The sequence below is a fragment of the Panthera pardus genome, unplaced genomic scaffold (genome assembly GCF_024362965.1).
Source record: "Panthera pardus isolate Hobbes unplaced genomic scaffold, ASM2436296v1 HiC_scaffold_22, whole genome shotgun sequence".
Classification (NCBI taxonomy): domain Eukaryota; kingdom Metazoa; phylum Chordata; class Mammalia; order Carnivora; family Felidae; genus Panthera; species Panthera pardus.
Genome location: NW_026526788.1, coordinates 70,984,724 through 71,005,254, shown reverse-complemented (window position 1 = coordinate 71,005,254; position 20,531 = coordinate 70,984,724). Strand labels below are relative to the sequence as shown.

At 40.1% G+C, this 20,531-nt stretch overlaps 1 protein-coding gene across 2 annotated transcripts in view; it reads right to left on the bottom strand.

Annotated features, from left to right (window-relative positions):
* Positions 1-4,311: 4,311 nt before the first annotated feature.
* Positions 4,312-20,531, bottom strand: part of FHIP2A (FHF complex subunit HOOK interacting protein 2A) — a 92,322-nt gene continuing 76,102 nt past the window's right edge. For both annotated transcript variants that reach the window (XM_053909942.1, XM_053909941.1), the window contains exons 8-17: positions 19,269-19,383; positions 18,694-18,770; positions 18,415-18,607; positions 17,762-17,931; positions 17,228-17,371; positions 16,270-16,360; positions 13,107-13,250; positions 8,476-8,616; positions 7,733-7,836; positions 4,312-7,635 (exon numbers count right to left, since the gene is read on the bottom strand). In XM_053909942.1, coding sequence (XP_053765917.1) covers positions 7,530-7,635; positions 7,733-7,836; positions 8,476-8,616; positions 13,107-13,250; positions 16,270-16,360; positions 17,228-17,371; positions 17,762-17,931; positions 18,415-18,607; positions 18,694-18,770; positions 19,269-19,383 — 1,285 coding nt within the window. In that variant the 3' untranslated portion in view covers positions 4,312-7,529. The remainder of the gene's footprint in view (positions 7,636-7,732; positions 7,837-8,475; positions 8,617-13,106; positions 13,251-16,269; positions 16,361-17,227; positions 17,372-17,761; positions 17,932-18,414; positions 18,608-18,693; positions 18,771-19,268; positions 19,384-20,531) is intronic.

The window sequence follows — 20,531 nt, the reverse complement described above, 5'->3', positions numbered from 1 at the left end:
TTTTGAACCCAAGTTCCAATGAGTCATGTGCTTTTGTGAACAGTATTCTCAGGGAAAGATATACTTATAGCTGCACCACATTGGATCATTTTAGGGAAAATGCAAGTCTTTATAAAATGGAAGCTCTTTGTTGTCAAGGAGCCCAAAGGTACCTGGACTATTGGGTTAATATTTATATCCTAAAAGTAGATGTTCTCTCCTCCACTGCCATTTCTGTGGGAGCCCACTACCGATTCAACTGAAATAAAAGATGATCTATTGTCTAATAGTTTCTAAAACAGAACGGAAATAAAGATTGTAGGGCACTCAAATAATTGAAGCAGGCAACAGAGATTTCAGAGCCATAAAATGCTCTGTGACTTGCTACTTTGTTGATAGGAGGAACGGGGGGGAAAAAGAGATTTAAGAAGGAAAGCGTATTTTAAACACGGAAGAATAATGTTTAAGGAATGGCTAATTTGTTTCCCTCTAGAAATCTTCAGTACATGGTTCTCTGGGGAAGTCTAATCAATTAAAACCCAACATGCTATTCCATTTGTGAGGGGCATGAGAAATACATTTCTCGTGTTATTACATAAATGAATCTCATCTTCAGGGCTTTGAAATACAACTTCATCCAGACCGTAGTGAATTTGTATGCCATCTCATCTGTCTGCATTACAGTGAAATTGATTTTATGATTCCTTACTCATAAATTACAGGCCTAAGGCAGTCACAGACTTGGAAATGCCTTTGCTTTGTCTTTCCTAGTCTCACAGGCTGGGCGTGTCACTTGCTTTTTTTCGGAACTACACCTAACTCTTCCAGCTTGCAATTCAGGTTAGAGTTCTCAACCTTAAAAATGTGTTTCGAGGGGCGCCTGGGTGGCGCAGTCGGTTAAGCGTCCGACTTCAGCCAGGTCACGATCTCGCGGTCCGTGAGTTCGAGCCCCGCGTCGGGCTCTGGGCTGATGGCTCGGAGCCTGGAGCCTGTTTCCTGTCTTCCATGCTCTGTCTCTCTCTGTCCCAAAAATAAATTAAAAAAAACGTTGAAAAAAAAAATGTGTTTCGAGAAACAGTGGTCTGCTATACCCAGAATGTGTTCTTGCCTTGTTTGGATCCTCTAACCTAAATGTTATCCCTGAAGGCTTTGGCACCTTATTGGAATTAAACGTTTTCTTTTTTTTTTTTTTTTTTAATTTTTTTTTCAACGTTTTTTATTTATTTTTGGGACGGAGAGAGACAGAGCATGAACGGGGGAGGGTCAGAGAGAGAGGGAGACACAGAATCGGAAACAGGCTCCAGGCTCCGAGCCATCAGCCCAGAGCCTGACGCGGGGCTCGAACTCACGGACCGCGAGATCGTGACCTGGCCACCCAGGCGCCCCGGAATTAAACGTTTTCCTAAGAATTCATGGAATGACCACCCTGCCATGCGAATGCACGCACCTAACAACATGGGTACCATTATGAAACTAGCAGCTACAGATGTCAAAGGATGTCTTCCTTCTTTCCTTGCCTTCATCTCCTCAGCTGAGAGCAAAGTACCCCATGGTGGTGCTTGAGTTTCTGGCAGTCCCCCTGGGTCCTACTTTCATGTCAGGATCTTGTTAGTCATCAAGAGTCAAGAGAATTATTACCTAATGCCCCCTCCCCTACCTTTTTTTAAAAGAGAATTTCTGTGGGTTCCTTGATATACTGACTAGTCTAGCGAGAGTGAAGAATAAGATCATACTATAAAACTATGAAGCGTGCTGTATTTCCTTCAGTTCCTCAGATTCACCCTTGGGAGATTAGGCTACCTCATGAAGACTGACATGGGAACGGCAACAGGTCAGGGCTCTTCATGTTGCTCCCTGGCAGGTACGACCCCTAGGTTGTCCTGCCTTGCAGCCTGACCTCGGGCTTGAATGTCAGGATTGGAAGGGAGTATTGAACTGAGAACCAGTGAGGGTTTACACATCCTGTCTCTTCACACATATCCAGCATGTGGCTTCTGAATTCACCTCTCCTGTGTCCATCAACCCCAACTGCTTCTCAGTGGGATATGTAGCCACCTTGTGCCCAGTAAAGAATGGGGATCAAGGGAGCAGTGTGTTCAAGCAAGGAGAAGAGTGTGGTTTTTTTACTCAACCAAATCTTATGCCTCATGTTCGGGTCATTTTTTTTAAGCCTACTTAAATCTTTTGGTTTTAATATTTCAATGGACTTTTTGCCTTCTCCGTCTAGAATAGTTCTGGAAAGAGATCATTTAAATCAGAACAGTTTATTACTGGTCATCACCTGAGAAATTATGGGCCCGAAAGCACAATTGTGTGGGCTGGTGCTGTATACCAATCTCAAAATAAGAAAGGTAAGGCGAAACAGCTAATGGCAGTAAACATCACAGGAAACAGACCCATGTTCCGTTTCTTGCTGACTTGACTTTATGGTCATGAGTTCTCAGAATATCCAGCACATCTCTAGGTCCAAGTAAGAATATGATTCGGTCAAGACTTGAGTTTTAGATTTTCCCTTTAGATGATCTGCAACACTACAGTCGACCCTTGAACAACACAGGCTTGAACAGCACAATGTTCACTTACATGTGGATTTTTTTTTTTTTTATAGTGCAGTACTGAAAACGTACTCTCTCTTCTTTATGATTTTCTCAGTAATTTTCTTTTCTCTAGCCTACTTGAGACAATACAGTATATCACACACATAACATACAAAATACATGTTATTGACAATTTTCATTATTGGTAAGGCTTCCAGTCAACAATAGGCTATTAGTAGTTAAGTTTTGGGGGGTCAAACATTATATACAAAGTTTTGACTTTGTGTGTTGGGCGGGGGCGGGGCTGGTGGTTGGAGATCAGCATCCCTAACACTCTGGTGTTGTTCAAGAGTTAACACTACATCCTTCTCCCTGTGCTCTCACAACAGTTGGGTACTATTTCTCTGACGACCTTCACCGATGTGTGTTGGAATTTATTTGTTGAAGCACAATGAGCCCTCATCTGTGACTGTGACTTCCTAAGGGCAGAAATTGCTTCTTCTTGTTTTCCTGGCACCTTACAACGTGGCTCATGACACGTTCTCAACAAATATGTGTCGAATAAACCAAATTATCGTTTTGGTCTTGATGACATCACATTTCTGATACCTGTTTAGAAATGCTGTTATAAAAAACCTCTAACGCACACAACAGTCAAACCGTACGAGGAGTGAGTGTATGTGAAACAGACTTAGGTGAGTGTCCCTGATATGGATAGTGGGGTATAGATCAAGTAAAATCAAAAGCCAGCTTCCTAAGAGCGAGGGCCACAAGAAACAACGTCCCCGCAACTAAAAGTTCTTCCGTTTCTTCCATCCATGGCTCGTTGGGCATCAAACTTTCATGCATTGGCTGCTTCTACCTGCTCACTTTTTTCCTGATAAAGAGTTTGAGTCACTCCTATAAAATTTCAACTTGAACAATTTTACATGAATTCTTTAAAGTCCCTTGAGATAAGTTTTCCAGATGAAACACTGCAAATTTCTTAATGAATGGCAGTCTGAACCAGGTTTTTGGTCTAGGGATTGGATTGTGCATTCCTCAAATGCGGTTTTCCTTTAAAGCAGCTCAAAGCAAGGAGGGTAGTTTCAAGTCTTCGATGCCTAAACTTACCTCACTACATCCACTCAACCTGCTATCCTCTCTGTGTCCTTCTAAAACTGTTTTCAGTAACATTGGCTACAAAGAATCCTGGGTAGGTGGGATTAATAATCCCATTTTTCTCTCGCTGGCTGTGCCGTGTAGTACATGTTTCTTTCAGTTTCCAACTACAGCAATTTGGCAAAAACTCAAACGGATGGAACAAGCCTAGAGTCTAATGGTCTCAGATGTCAGGGAAAAAGTTTTTATATGTGTTACAAATATATTAAGATTACTTATAATGAATTGTTTCTCTAAGACTTGTATAAACATCCCTTCCTTTGCAGACGTGATTACCAAGGAGCTGGGTGGAGGATATACACTTGGGGGGGATTTTTCAAGCTATACATTCCCCCTCCTCAAACATTCTGATTCTATCCCTTCTTGTTCTCTCCTAGGAATCAATGTTATAGTGACCCATTAACTGGTGTGTGTGTGTGTGTGCGCGCGCGCGCGCACGTGCGTGTAAGAGAGCTCTACGCCCAGTGTGGGGCTTGAACTCATCACCTTGAGATCGAGAGTCACATCCTCCACTGATTTAGCCAGCCAGGCGCCCCAACATGTGTCATATCCTTTTGTGTGTTACGAGTGATTGTTTCAGACTTATCAGTGAATAAAATGTTTTCAATTAGAATTCTATAAAAATATAAGACACTTTGCTTAAATTACATTATTTATTTTTAGATTATCCCTCTTAGTCCTGCATGCATCATCAGCACAAAAAGTTGAACTTGATCACAACCTCCTTTTGAAGAGATAGTAGGTACACGATCACCATCTGAAGACTTTTTCTTCATAGGTGGCCCAAGAATTCCAGGCCATGGTAACACTGTCAGTAACCTACACAATGTTTGATAGAAAAATTTACCAAATATCCTTTGTTTAATGTAAACAAGGCAGGAGGCCAAACAGAGCATTGCAATAACACTATTTTTACAGGGCCCAGAAATATGATTATCTATCATGTTTTAACACATCGAGTGTCTCAATGACATGCATATTTTGATTAATTGTAAAACCCAAAATATAACTACCATATAACTTGTTTTTTCACTTCACTGCAACTTGTCAATGCCTGTGAACTTCATAATTAAATGGTAGTTATATATTAATGCAATAATTTATGGAAATATGTCACCCTGAATTACAAAGTAATTCCATAATTTGTGCCCTGTAAAATGAAGTGTAACAATCTTTACACTAGCAACAGTGTAAGCAAGCTAAGGATTTTGGTCCTTTTATATATATATATATATATATATATATACATATATATATACACACACACACACATATATATATATGTACACATGTACACACACATAATGTACAATTAAACCAAAGAGCTATGAACCCTCTCACAGCTTCCATATTGCACAGACAGATACATTATGAAAACGTTACAGAGTTATAATGGGAGTACTACGTGATAACTGCCTAAGGACAAATCTCAGTTCTATCAAGTAAAGAACGTGGCTCATTACTAAAAATGAAATCAAAGACTCTCCTGTTAGAAGGTTAAAAGAAAACGTGCACACCCATTCCTATTGATATGAAGCAAGACTAATGTTCGGCCTGGAACCTGCTACGGCGATCGGCTGTGAAGGCGGTACTTTCCGCCCAGCACAGTGCATTTGAGTCACTGGTTTGCAAGCACTAACAGAGATATTTGGCTTCCACAAGACAGTACGAAAAAGACTAGGAACGTAGCACATTGTTTCACTGACAAATCCAGCTCCCTGGGAGAACTGGCTGGCTCGAGGTCTGTCTGAACTAAATACCAAGAAGAAAGAAGGAAAAGAAACTTAAAGAGAGACAACTTACACCTTAAGCTTTAGCTGACTACAGATCAAAATCATTACAATAACTTAGGAAAACAATTATGTTTTAAGAAGCAACACACACACACGAGTTAAAGCTTTTCTGAGCTTGGTGTCATATATTCGCTATAAGGTCCCATTGTGAAATCAAGAATAAAGTAGTATTTGGCTTTAGAGGTAATAGCCTCGCTATTACATCCACTGAACACTATGAAAACATCAAGAAATATCTAGTATCTCTTCATGCCTTATTTTCAATAAACCTACATCAAAGTAGACTACAACTATGTCTAAAAACAGAGATGCTGCAGTGTTCCTTCGCGTGGGCTGATCAATAAACACAGGGAACTGAACGCTTTCCCATCATTAAAAAATCATTTGAAGAAAATCATGCACAAAGTGACTATCTCCCACTTTTGCTCTTCCTTGTTTTGCTTAATAAATGTGCTTAGACTGAGCTAACAAAGATCTGCATTAAATCAGAAATGTCGTCTTCTCGGTTTAACAGGGGTAAGCATTCTAGAGCCAAGAATATTCGTAATCTTTTGATATTCTGCTCTTAATAAATAGCCAAAACTAACTAGAAAATAAATCAGAAACACAAATACAACAAAATTAGCAGTAGGGGTAAAACATGCTTGGATGCACATGCCACGTGATGTTATGTATGCAAACGTGCTCCATGAAACAACTTGTTACAAGGAGCAGGGACAGCTCCTTCCAGGCTGGGAAGCCTGACAGTCCACTCCCTCAAAGTATCAGTAAATAGAAAGATAAAGAGCAAAGTGCTGCTGCTTAACATTTCAGGAAGAGGAGGAGAGCAAGAAGAGGAAATTAAAAGCCGTATTTGAGTGATAAGCATCACTTAAAAGAACAGAAAGCGGATTAGCAAACACCATTTTGTAAATCAAGTATAAGCATGCTGTGCACAGCGCAGCCTTCCTGAACTGGTCCTTCATACATACCCAATTTACCCAAATTCTTTCACATGTAAACAGGACACGCTGGTTTTCTTTTGAAATCTCTTTAGAATCATTTAAAGCGAGAGACTGAACAAAATGAAAAAATAAATGTAAACACTGAGGAGGCCACTGGCATTTTGATTGCTGCCTAAGAGTTATCAGTCAGTTCCCACCTATGTAGTTCAATAAGAAATCAAATTACAAAGCAATTTTATAAAGCAACTTTCAGAGAGGGATAGATAGAAGGAAAAAAAAAAGTTCTCAACCCAATGTATGTTAATTAGCCTAAAAAATACTATTTTAGCAAACATTACCAATGGTGAGCACAAATTCAACATTGTTGCAAACATGACACAGTTTAAATACACTGGGACCCATACGTGAAAATCAATCGCTAACATGGCTATGTGCACAAAAGAGTAAAAGAACGTTTCTTTAAAAAATATATATATTATATTAATCAAGAATTTCTTCATCATATTAAATTGTTATTCTTAGAAAAGCTGAGGAAAGTTAATGGTGCTCTACACATTTTTATCTCCTAATATTAACTGAACTCACTCGATGGTTCCTGAATTGTATTTTTTCTCATCTACAGTTTTTTTATTTTTCATATTTTGTTTGATAAGAATTCTGACCTTAAAAAGTTATAAAATTAGTTTTGTTTTGTTTTGTTTTGTTGCTACTTATTAATCCAAAAGAATAGAAGCATTTGAGTCCCAGAGTCAAAATGCCTTGCTACCTAAAAGGATATTAAAATAACAGAAATATCTTCAAAGTCGTGACATCAGAAATTTTGCAGCTTTTCACACAGGCATTAGAGATGCTTATTTCCTGAAGTTCCTTTGTATCCTGGATTCAAGGATGTGCCATCTCATATAGAGAACCATCACGGTAACGCCAATGAAAACAACATTATACAACATTTTACTAAGAATGTCCACTCCATGTGTTCTTAAAGGTTCTGTCCAACTTATAGCAGTGCTTCATTTAAAAAGGCTTTTTTATCCTCTCGGCTGGGTGCAGCTGAGTCTTTTTTTGATGAAACGTGTACTGCAGTTCTGCTCCCTCTGTTCTTTGGAGGATGCTATTTACGGGGTGGAGGAAGCGTGGTATTTCACAAATGCGATGGCCGCCAGCTCCTTACAGAACTCCTCTAGCACGATCACACCCTCCAGCAATGTGATGTGGTCAATACTGGGGAAAGGAAAGCAAGCAAGCAATCAAATCGTACCGGCAGATGATGAAGTTTTGGTGAAATTTTTAGATAAAAACATGTAAAACACTGGCTTACACAGGGCCTTCAGGTTCCAAACCAAGCAATCGCTTTCTGACTAACAGAAGCTTGGGAGTAAAGTCTTGAATACGCTGGATTCTAACCATGAGGTCTCCAACAACCTGCATCAGAGACAAAATGAACTGGGTTCTTGGGGTCAACTACCTAGGGTTTTTCAGGATTAAAAAATTGCCTATTACTCGATTTCCTATTACTAAATAAAAAACGTCACCTCTCACTATTCACATAACCGTCTTTGGCAAAGGAGTCCTATCTGTTCCCTAAAATATAAAAGTTACATATGGGGCCCCTGGGTGGCTCAGTCGGTTGAGCATCCGACTCTTGATTTTGGCTCAGGTCATGGTCTCTCAGTTCGTGAGACTGAGCCCTACGTCGTCGGGCTCTGCACTGAGAGCACAGAGTCCGCTAGGGATTCTCCCATTCTCTCTCTCTCTGCCCCTCCCTGGCTCATGCTCTCTCTCTCTCTCTCTCAAAATAAACAAACTTTAAAAGAAAAATTTAAAAATTTTAAAAAAGTTACATGTATTATTGAAAAGAATAAACTCTCTTTTTTCCTCCACACACCATCGTACAGCAATGACTTCTAGACGGCAGATGTAAAATCTTTTCCATCATGTGACACTAACGACATACAATGATAAGTAATGTTAATGGACATGTTGACCACGTCTATTAATCATCCAGATGTTAACTGGACAGGTTTGCCAATCCTAGAGAATATAACAAAACTAAGAACTCACCCTGACGATTACGGAGAAGAGGGATCTACAGCCAGAAGCAAGGTTTACATAAGGATCCAAAAGGTACTCGTGTATGTGTGGATGAGGGAAGAGAGAAAGTCTAGATAACACGGAAGTGACTTGTAAATTTACATCATATGGCTGTGGAGAGGTAAAAAAAACAAACAAAGACATTTGACATTGTTTATACATGTATATATACCTGAGCACTTCATTCACCATTTCAATTGGTCTTTTCAAGAAAGGAAAATATCCCATCTTATTCCTCCCTCCAATGAAAACAGTCATTAAGATCTTTTAAAATACGGTAGGCTCATTTTAGAAGTGATACTCTTCATCTTTTAGATTACTCAACTACCACCAATGATCAAGAGCCTGTACACAATAAAATAAAGTCCTATGCATCACCAGCCCAGAACCTTCTGGGCAGAAGGGAAGTGTTTGGGGACAGAAATGACCACCAGAAGCCTCACAGCGAATGAGAAGGTTCAAAACGGTGATTACAGACAAGGATCATCTCCTTTATCACAAGAGCATTAACTCTCCCCAAATAATTATACATCTGTGTACAGTTCCTCATCCATTTTTTATACGTAGTATCACAATTTTACTTGAATTCGGTTTTTAAAAATTTTTAATCTGTTTCCTCCTCATGGAAAATGGCTTGGAGGTGCTTTACAAAGTGCATCAAAATCAAAGAAAAGGGCACACTGTACAAAAATGGTTGCTGTTACCGTCTCTAGAACTTTCAACAGAAGTCTTGCTCCTTCCAGTTTCCTTCTAGGCAGCCAAAGGAAACTGAGTGGCTGAGACAAAACTGGCTTCCGTGGGAGGGCTGGGGGCGAGCGAGGGACACACGCCGAGCCCGGGGAAAGGAAAAGGGATTCAGGACGAGTGAATGTTAACCGTGGACTCTGCCTGTTTCGCTCCCATTCACTGAGCGGACGCTAAAGCGCCTGACACAAGGAACACCAACTAAGAAGGGAACATCTGGCATTCGGAGGACAACGAATGTGAGGGCACAGTGCCAGAAGACAGCAAAGGTGCCTTCGCGTGAAAAAAGACCTCAAGTCCTGTGTTGTGAGTCCAACTGTACCATTTTTGTTTTTAAACACGAGATCCACGAACATGGATTTTCTGAAAGGGCAGAAAACCATCCCTAAGTCTCTCTTATTCACAATTGGGCCTCGAGCAAGATAAATGAAGGGAGATACAATTCCTACGGAAGGGGAGTTTGGAAAGCATATTCTCCGACTTGATAATATCTGCAACAGAACAGCCTCCAGGACTCCATTCATAAGGAACAATGAACTCCCATTAAATTGTGTTTGAGGCACAAAAGAAACATTTTTGCAAATCCTTAGAAGAATGCATTTGTAAAGCATGTGAACAAAATCCCTTAAAATACAACTTAAGTACAGTTTGGGATGTGACTTGTTTCAGGTAGTTCAGGTTTTTAGGTCACAAATTCTTCCATTTATAGGAGCTTAAATAAAGAAGTCAAAATTTGGCTTTCGGCAAGGATAGAAATTGCCACTTAAACTTTGTATTTTCTTCATAAGGTGTTACTTTGGTTTTTAGCTTTGTTTGAACAAGAACCTATGTTCTACGTTAAGACGTTTAAGGCTGACTGAGATTATATTTTAACGTGAAAATGAAAACAAATCTCAGCTACATAGAAACTTACCTCCGAAATGGTCTCTACTTCACAATGGTAATAACTTTAAAACAAGTTGGCCTTTTTTCTTTAATACAAATATCCCTTTTTTGGGTTAGTAGAAGTGTTTATACCTATTTTGGACCTCTTTTCTACTTTGTACAGCATTCACCTGAAATGAAAGCTGGCCAGATTTTTCTGACAGGTCAAATGGGCTTGGTGCATCTTTGCGCTCACGTTACATACAAAGCTGGAATTTTAGGACAATACACTTTGGACTTAAAAGCATACTGATGACAAAAAAAGAAAAAAGAAAGAAAGGCGGCATACTGAGGTTACCAGCAAACTCAGTCTCCACCCTTCTACTAAAAGGATAAACTGGGGCGCCTAGGTGGGTCAGTCGGTTAAGCATCCAATTCCCGATATTGGCTGAGGTCGGGAGATCAAGCCCCAAGTCGGGCCGTACGTGGGGCTCTGCGTGGAGTGTGGAGTCTGCTTGGGATTGTCTCTCTCCCTCTCTCTCTCTGCCCCACCTCTGCTCACACTCTCTCCTTCAAAATAAATAAATAAACTTTTAAAAATTAAAATTAAATAATTTTAAATTAAATAAAATTAAAAAAATAAAAGGCTAAATTTACCGACAACCAAAACAATACTGTTTAGTCAAGTTTAAAGTTTTCTTATTTACATTTTTACTTCTCTTTATTTTTAAAGTTTACTTATTTATTTTGAGAGAGCGAGCATGAAGGAGCGGGCATGAGTGGGGCAGTGGCACAGAGAGAGGGAGAGAGAATTGCAAGCAGGTTCTGCCCTGAGCCTGAGCTTGGGTCCAATCTTTAGAACCGTGAGATCATGATCTGAGCTGAAATCAAGAGTCGGACACTCAGCCGACTGAGCCACCCAGGCAGCCTCTATCTCAATAATTTAATAGCCTCTGAAACTTCTAAAAACTCGTGTATTTAACAAGGCTTTGTATTTTTTAAAGGATTAAATTGTTTTTTTCATTCAGTTTTTACAAGCAAATCTAAGTAGGAGGTGATGGCAAATAATACCAGCTTCCCCTTAGAAGAAGGAAATGTGACACGTGGCTCAGTTACCCAAGACGAAACCCTTCCCTGTCAGGGCAGAGAGAAGCTGAGCCTCCCTACATTCGGGTGTTCTTTACGTTCCGCTCATGGACCTCGGCATTTTGCTATCTTTATAAAATCATCACAAACGGTACTAAATGTGTTATAGAGTACTTTATAAAAATTAACATTGTGACAACACAATAGTACCAACAATACTTGAGTGTAATTGAACATGCAGAAACTAGCTACTTTACGAATTAGCTGCAGTCAATGTTTAATCCCAGACTGGTAAGCCCCGCCCTAGCAGAAATGTACACTAAGAAAATTACAAGCAAACATCACCCTCAGCGAAAACACATTCAAAAAAGAAAGAAAATGAAACGAAACCAAGCGCGCTTGGCACGCCGGGGCTCATGATTATCTCTGAGATCTGACTGCATCATGTTCTTACCAAAAAAGGCTTGGAAAAACCACGCGTTTAAAGACAAAAGGCTTGAGGCCGTGCCCCGCAGCGTAGGAGCTTAAGTCACACGAACTGAAACTAGGGATTCCTCCCTGACAAAATTCCAGCAGAAGTCTGTCCTGCCTATCATTCAGGGTTACGGAAGAATGGTGGAGACAGGGTGGATGAACCGGTTCTGCACCGTGACGAGCGACCCGCTGAAATAAGAAAAACTCTGCAGCATTTCAGGATATTTTGTCTCCGAATTCCCTTTTATATCGGCACTCTGCAAACTAAAGGGAAAAATACCCAAGATCCAGAGAAAGCCTAGCAAACCAGCTCAAACACCACAACGAACTGATAAACCCTGCTTGCTACCCAGGAGGCTTACGCAGCCATCATGCAAACAGCACACCCACCAGATCTGGACTGAACAACCGACCCACCAAACCCGAGAAATACAGCACTTGCTATTAAGAGGTTAAAAGAAAAAAGGACTTACTCTATCTCTTTACTGATTACTACCAGAAACAGTCCTGTCTGAAGCGGAACCCAGTGAAATACTTCTTAAATTATAATTTCTTTATTTGGCTTTCTGGTTATTGAGGACAGCCTGCCTATGGAGTAAATTTCTTTTATTAACTCCCTCTGCTCACATAAATATTTAACTAAAATGCTGAAAAAGAACAACTACTTTAATATACAATTTTAAATTAGTTCCAAATTGGTGAAGTCAATTTCTGTGTTAAGGCAAGTACCATGCCAGGTGGTTTCATTTCAAGCGTACATCCCAGAGTGTAAGGCATTTCAAAGCTGCATCCTCACTTTGTTCATTTTTCAAGGAGGGAGGGACGGAGGGAGGGAGGGAGGGAGGGGTTCCGTAATCCCAAATTCATTTCTCCTGGCTGTCAGTGAGACACACAGAGCAACAGACCAGAGGATGGTAGTTTTTTTTATCTACCTTGGAATAAGTAAATTTACCTTTTTTATTTCACCTCCCCCTTCTGAAAATGAGTCTTATTCCTAAGTCCTTTGTCTGAGGAAGCGGATTCATCTAATATTGTTCCGTAATGTTAATGAGACCAGAGTGCTGGAGATTCAATTTGAAATGACATTTAAGGTCTTCTGAATTGAAGGTTGACTCAATCTGTATCTGTACTAACTATACTAAAAGGCTTTCTAAGTTCATCGTAAAAGGAAAGCACTCTAATCACCTCCAAAATGTGTTAAGGATATTAAGACAACAGCCTATAATGAGAAGGGAAATATAGAATTTGACAACAGCCGTCAGGCCAAATGAAGGCTTTGAACATAACAAATGCATCAGAAACGCACTGGTTGTTGCCAGCTGAGCTTCACGAAAACAGAACTACTTTATTAAAGATCTAAACTAAGACTAGAGATGAATCCACGGTGAATAGTAACAAAACAATATGACAATTAATATTTTAAAGCTTATTACCTGATCGAGAATTCTTCCCATTCTGTCAAATAAAACTTTCAAAAAATGACCTTCAAAGAAAGTAGCTTCTAAATTGCACTTTTCCAATGCTTTTGGAGACCCAGGCCACTCCCATCTTAAGCAGATAGCACAGTAGTCCCGGAACTAGGGAAAAGCATTTGCATCATTAAAGAACAAACCGAAACAAATGGAGATTAAATAGAAAGTATTTCCTCACAGAGGCATGTAAATATCCACCTGCGTGCCCAGCGTTCCCTGTGAGGCGCCCATGGGAGAGGGAGGGAGAGATGACTTGGGTAACAACACCCTCACTAGAAGCACAGGTAAGACTCTAACACCTGTACCAACATATGCTGATGAATAAATAGCATGTGTTTTCCTTTAGAGGAACGTAACTCTTTACTTATTTTTAATCACAGATTTAGAGAATATTTAAAAAGCAAAGTAAGTCCTAGCCACATTTTCAAACTGATTTGGAAACGTTGCATGCAAACGGATGAACAGATGTACGTTGTCGGAGAAGGCAGGCTTGGCTTTCCCATGGCGCACCTACAGGGGGCGCGCTGTCACAGGACACATCAGTGCTGCGTGGAGCGTGCTCCGCAAATGGTTTGCTACCCTCGCAGTGAAAAGGACCTCAAAACCCAGAGTAAGCGTTTAGACACCTTTATTGGGGGCGCCTGGGTGGCTCAGTCGGTTATGCATCTGACTTCTGCTAAGGTCATTATCTCCCAGCTCGTGGGTTAGAGCCCGGCGTCGGGCGGACAGCTCGGAGCCTGGAACCTGCTTCCGATTCTGTCTCCCTCTCTCTCTGCCCCTCCCCCCCTCACGTTCTGTGTCTGTCTGTCTCTCTCTCAAAAAATAAACATTAAGAAAAATTAAAAAAAAACAAAAACCTTTATTGCATTTAACTGAGTAACTGTTATGTCTGTTGAACATAAAATAATCAGGGCTGGTAGTTTATGTTTTTTCTTTTCACCTTTTACCAAAGTGCTGGTAAATAGGCTGGAAATAATAAGGAACTGGCCCTTCACTCCTCAGTTTACCACTGGGATAAACAACATGGATTTTCATAAGCATAAGATCTCACATAATAAAAATAAATTTGAAAAGTCTTCCCCAATATACAATTTACTTAAGTTTAAACAAAAGACATTTAGAGCATAGTTTTCTTCCCCATTCTTTCACTTTTCAGATTCTCCTTACTCAATAAAGCGACATTACTTTGACGTCTCTAGTTTGGAAATTACCTGAATTTGAAACAAAACATGTCCTCACCATGAAGCACTAACTTTGATCTTTAAAAGAAAAACATATTTAAAACCACCAAAAAGCCAGCTTCTTCAGTATATTGTGAGTTTTAACTGATTTGGCTTTCAACAGACCATTTTCTATCCTTAACCACTCACCAATATTTAATTAAGCATTTTTCCATTAACATATCTGAAATTCTGACCTAGACAGCAATAGTTTAAAAATTGTTTATCTCTCATCTGTTTTCTAGCACTTCTGAAATAATCCTAATAAGTGCATTTGTAGAAAATGGAAATGAAACTTCACAGAAAGAATAAAAGCAGTTTAAACTTCCAGGGGAGACTACTGAGGTTGGGATCACTATTGTATTGCCTTTACTTTCTCGTTCATGAAAGTGCTAGCTTGATGTGAAATACTGGGGTTCAGGAGCAAACAGTCAAGAAGAATTCTTGAGGCATCTTTGGTACAAAGAGGTGGTTTTATTAACGCATGGGGACAGGACCTGTGGGCAGAAAGACTGCACTGGGGTTGTGAGGAGTGACTGATTCTATACTTTCAAGTTGGGAGGGGGTCAGGGACAGCGTTAAGTCTCTAAGGAATTTGGAAGCAAGGTTTCCAGGACCTTGAGGGGGCTAGCTGTTGTTAGGAAAAGGTCATTTACTACTGTCTAAGAGTAAAAGTTTAGTCATGAGACCCTTCAGATATATATTAGCGGGCCATATGTTTGGAGGATGATTGCTAACATATATTCTTGGGGGGCAGAGATAAAGGAAGTTTCTACAAGGATTTTTATAGAAGACTTACAGGATCCTGGAGGTTGGGATGATGTTAAGCTGAGACCGCCTTTTGCCCCTAGCAAAGGGTCAACATCGAGGCAGCTGGGTTCCTAGAGGAAGGTCACTCTGCCTGTCTCAAGGACTTGCCGACGGGCTAGTAAGGGAGTTTACTTTTTTTTCTGTGTTTCTTTTGCCTTTGTTCTCCACATCACTAGCTACAGAATTACTCTAGTTACTCAAGCAGTAATGTGGACTTGCATTCAGGCTTAAAGTACTGTGAATTAACTATAGGTGCATGCAAATTAATTATACATAACAACACACTTCAATCTCAAGGATTTAAATGAAAATTAAATGTGTATTGTTCTGACTTGAGACTTTTCAAAACCGGGAATTCTGTGAAACGCCAGAGAGGGAAGAAGACTGACAGAAGGCTGTTTAGTTCACTTCTTCACAGATGACCTCTGAGAGAGTCCTTCCAGACAGGCAGAGAAATCCCGCGCAGGGGCAGGGCATGAGGGGGCGGGCACTTGTAAATAAATAACGGTGTGGGTGAGAACAGAGGTGGAGAGGGGGTCAGGGCAGTGCCTGTGGATTGAGAGCAAGGGTGGGTGGTAGATAGAAACATTTAGAAGTTATGTTTTGGATCAGCAGGGAAGAGGATTGGGGGGAGATACAATTTGAAGTATAGAAAGAAAGAAAAGAAAAGGAAGGAGGGGTGAGAGATAGAGGAGAAGGGGAAAGTGGGGGGAGGGAGACATAGGGGAAGGGGAGAGGGGGGAGAGAAAGAGAAGGGTGGGGACGGGGGGGGAGAGAAAGAGAAGGGTGGGGACGGTGGGGGAGAGAAAGAGAAGGGTGGGGACAGAGGGGGAGGGAGACACGGGAAAGGGAGAAATGGGGAAAAGGCAGAGGGATGGGGGGGAGGGAAGCAAACATAAAGAAAGAAATCTTGGGACAGAGACACAGTGAGTAAAAGGCATAGTAAGGTCACCTGCCGGAAGTTAATGTCGCAGAGGGAGTTCAGGTCTTGCAGAGAAAGGGAAACCTCTGGAGAAATGACCGTGGGTAACAGGACAAGGTGTGTATGTACACTCTTACTAGATTTCATGTCCAAAAATAACTACCTCACTTACCTGCCTATGAGCATCTCGGAGGTAGGTGTCATATCCAGTGCCCTCGACATGGTAGGATGATTTTGCTTCATCGGGTACCAGACAGAGAAAACTTCAACGAAAAAAGCCACAAGCAGTAACATAAATACTCTGACAATTCAGTATCTTTATGTCTTAAACTATGGAGTAATATCTTCAGTTTAGCCAAACACTGATGCAAATGGAAACCCGAAAAACAAAATGACATAGGCATAAGTACTTAATCTTGAATCGGTTTTACTGATTACGCTTTCATTATCTCAAAGGTTTTATTTAAAAATCACTCATTTCACTTAAAGTAGAAGGAAGCCTAAGACGACAACTTCTTTCTACATTACAGCACAATGAGAGACCACCGTTATCTGCTCATCTCAGGAAACCGGCTTCGAAGTAATTGAACCGAAGATTTTTATGCACCTTAATTTTACATCTTGAGCCACAGGCAATCTCTCTAAAGTCACCTGCCAGAACCAGGCACAGCAGTGACAGCACTGCAAAGGCAGAAAGAGAACATCGCCACAGAAAGCGCACTTAAAAAAAAAGTAAAAACCACAGTTACCAAAAAGGTAGAGTCCTAGGCTTAGTGTAGGTCAGTTCACGTGTACTAAGTACAATCTGTCAAACCGGAAATTCCCCCTGTTGTTCCAACTGGGAATTACTTACAATGATTGTTATGAAAACAAAGTAGGGTACTCTGAAGGTTTACTTAACCACTATTGTTTTTGTTTCTATATTCAGACAGCTCTTCTCTTCTGCTATTGACTGTTGCCCCTAGGCTGTCACTTGCTACATAAACATGACAAAAAGCTGATATAATCTTTAGATAAAAGAAGGGAAAATTGAATTCACAATATATCACTAGAACAACCTAAGAACAGAGCTATCATAGGTTATAAAACCAAGCAAAAGAGATGTAAGTCACATTTACATGGCAACTCACCTATTTACAATTTTATGGACTTCGGTTTTCCCATCATTTTTGGGGTGGTCTGGAGTAGCAGGAGGTGAAGAACTAAGCCACTCTTGATTTGAAAGAGTGTTATCTGGTGAAATGTCAGTAAATAACGGGTCTTCTTCGAGATCTCTATGTTTAATTTAATGATGTATTAAAAAAAAAAAAAGACGAAATTTTAGTACATTTTCTAAACCAGAAGATGGTCTACCATTCTCTTTTCTAATGTCTTAGAAAACATTACATAACTTTACCAGTAAGACAATTACATTTTATAGGGATATTAGTATCTTACATGCACATCAAACTCAAGAACGCGTTGATTTTGTTAGGTTTAATGAATACCACTTGTGACTTAAAGGGATGGTGCTATCATGGCATCTAAACTTTATTTTTGAAAATCTTATAAACGGTAAGAGGTTTTTTTTTGTTTTTTTATGAATAAGGGAGAGAAGTAGGAGGAGAGAGAAAATTGGGATTCAATATAAGATGCTGAACTTGCAGAGTTAGATGGGAACTTACACGGCTCCTGCTATCAATCCGTTTTCCACCACATCTTTATCTTCTGGACACACAGGCTTATATTCAGTATAATTTCTTTCCTCTAGGTTTCTTAGGACCAAGTTGTAAAGAATGTGCTCGTTGGGTTTTTGTAAGAGATGTTCGAACATTCTTAATGTCATTATGCTTATCTGAAACCAAAAATGATAATAAAGGCTGAGAAATATGTCTAAATACATTATTCTTCTTGCCATCCTGTGAGTCATGCTTTCAATTTTTATTTACTGGTGTATTTTTAAATCATTTTTTGAAGTTTATGTATTTATTTTGAGAGAGAGCGAGAGCACACGAGCCAGGGAAGGGCAGAGGGAAAGAGAGAGAGAGAGAGAGAGAGAGAGAGAGACAGAGAGAGAGAGAGAGAGAGAGACAGAGAGAGAGAGAATCTAAAGCAGGCTCTGCACTGTTAGCACAGAGCCTGATGCAGAGCTCGAACTCACAAACCGTGAGATCGTGACCTGAGCCAAAACCAAGATTAACCCACTGAGCCACCCAGGCGCCCCGCACGCTTTCAATTTTTAAAGCCACGTGAAGAGGCTGCACTCAAAGCATCACAAGTACATTAAAGTCATATTTCCAAGAATGGAAGTCCAATTCTAAATCATTACATAGCATACCTCATCAGATATGTGATCACAATGTTCTATTAACCTATGTCTTAAAGGGTGTCTGCTAATTTCGGCCAGAGTTTCTGGTTCTCTCTGTTCTCCAAGGATAAAAAACACCATTTCTTGAAGCAAAACGTCAGAGGTTACTTGCCGAACAATGCGATGGAGCAGGGCAGTTGATGTCAGAATACCCATCTCAGAACTGGGCATAACAAACAGGTAATTAGTGGGCAAAAATAACATGAACATAGCAACGTTTTCTTTTTTTAATGGAAAAGGGCCACTCACGTTTGCATCAACTGAGGTTCCATAACGCCAATAAAAAATCTTTCATGAACAGCTTTGGCAAGAGCAACAGCAGCAGTCTAGAATATAGGAGGAGCATCATTATCTTCTTTTGTTTTCATGGAAAAGAGAGATTAATCTGTAACATCGACAAGCCAGTCTGCACCCTCCATCTGAATTAATGTGGAAAAACAAACTTGCCTATTGACCATCTTGTTGATGGCACATAAACCTGGCTTAGATGTTAGCTACTTGGTCCTTTACATTTCATCTAAATTTCCAAGAACAAGACAGATAGGACAAAAATATTATCCCAATCACATTACAGTATTAGCATCTCCCCAAGGAGTTGAAATGGTGGGAGGTTGATGTCACCTTATGAAGCTTTCCACTGTAATACTTAAAGACATATAAGGTCAGAGCTTGAGCTGTGATTTATTCCAGAGTGGCAACACACACGCACACGCACACACACACGCACGCACATGTTTTTTTGTTTGTATTTATTTTACTGTGCTATCCTAAAATAGACATTTACATTTAAAAATTATCAATAAATAACAAAAAAAAATTCACACCTTTTGTGCTTCCTTTATGAGTTGATCACAATAATCAAACCAGGAAAGAAATGAAATTAAGGCTCGTTTTCCTGGAAATGCTGAAGCATCTTCTTTATGACTGTATGAGTCCAAGCTGTAGGGAGACATGGGAGAGAAATGCTTAGTCCAAAGTTATCTGAAAGCATTCATCCAATTCAGTACATATGGAAAGATAAAGGTATGTGAATGAACTTACACAGTAAGATATATTTACACAGGCAACGCCGGATGACTAAAGAAAGCCAAGGGGAAAAGAAAACCTTTTAAATCAAAAGTTGTAAATAATTTCACTCATTAAGTGGAAAGAGAGAGACTAACAAGAACGCAGCTGTGGAGGAAAAAAACACACGGACGGCTCCTCATGCTTCCGCCATAAATATGACCAAGTGGCAGGAATGAAGTGTCTGAGGTTCTCAGCCGCTGGGATGGAAGAAAAGGAAGGTAAAGGAAGGTGTGCAAAAAGAAACAAGCAGCCTGCTTCTCTTCCTGCCTTGCAACACAGTAGTAAAGTAAACCCATGGGTCTGCCCTACGGATGTTGGCAGAATATCAGGGGGAAAAGACAAGTAGGGGGGTCTGGTGAGCTCAGTTTGTTGAGCGTCCCAATTCTTGATTTTGGCTTAGGTCATGGCCCCAGGGTCACAGGATGGAGGCCCACGTGGGGGTCAGCTGAGTACGGAGCCTGCTTGGGATTTTCTTGCCCTCTCCCTCTGCCCCTACCTTGCTCACACTTGCTCTCTCTCTCTCTCTCAAATAAATATTTTAAAAAGTGAAAAAAAAAAAAAAAGACAGGTAAAAACCAAGGAAGAGTTAAAAATACACAGAAAAATTACATCAGGTTATTATACTAAAATATTAGGCTGCTTATAGATGATGGGATTAGGGGCAATTTTCCTCAAACTGCTTTATAAACTTATAAATGTTCTGTGATGATCACATCTAACAATGAGAATCAGGGGGGGCCCCAAAAGACGGGTAAAGGGGGTAAAAAAATAAGGGAGGAGGAGAGACTCCATATACACAGGCCACCAAACATGAGACTCCCCTAGAGGCTGCAGAAAGTATTTATAAAAGGATGTCTTTCGGAGGGAAAAAAAAAAATCAGATACAGTTATTGGTTTTAATGCAATTAAGGTCTTAATTGATCAGTACAATGGAAAAATAACTACGCAGCAGCTGTACTGTTCCCATACCAACTCATTCCTGATTGGTAACAAATTTAAAATGGGTCTCCGAACATAAT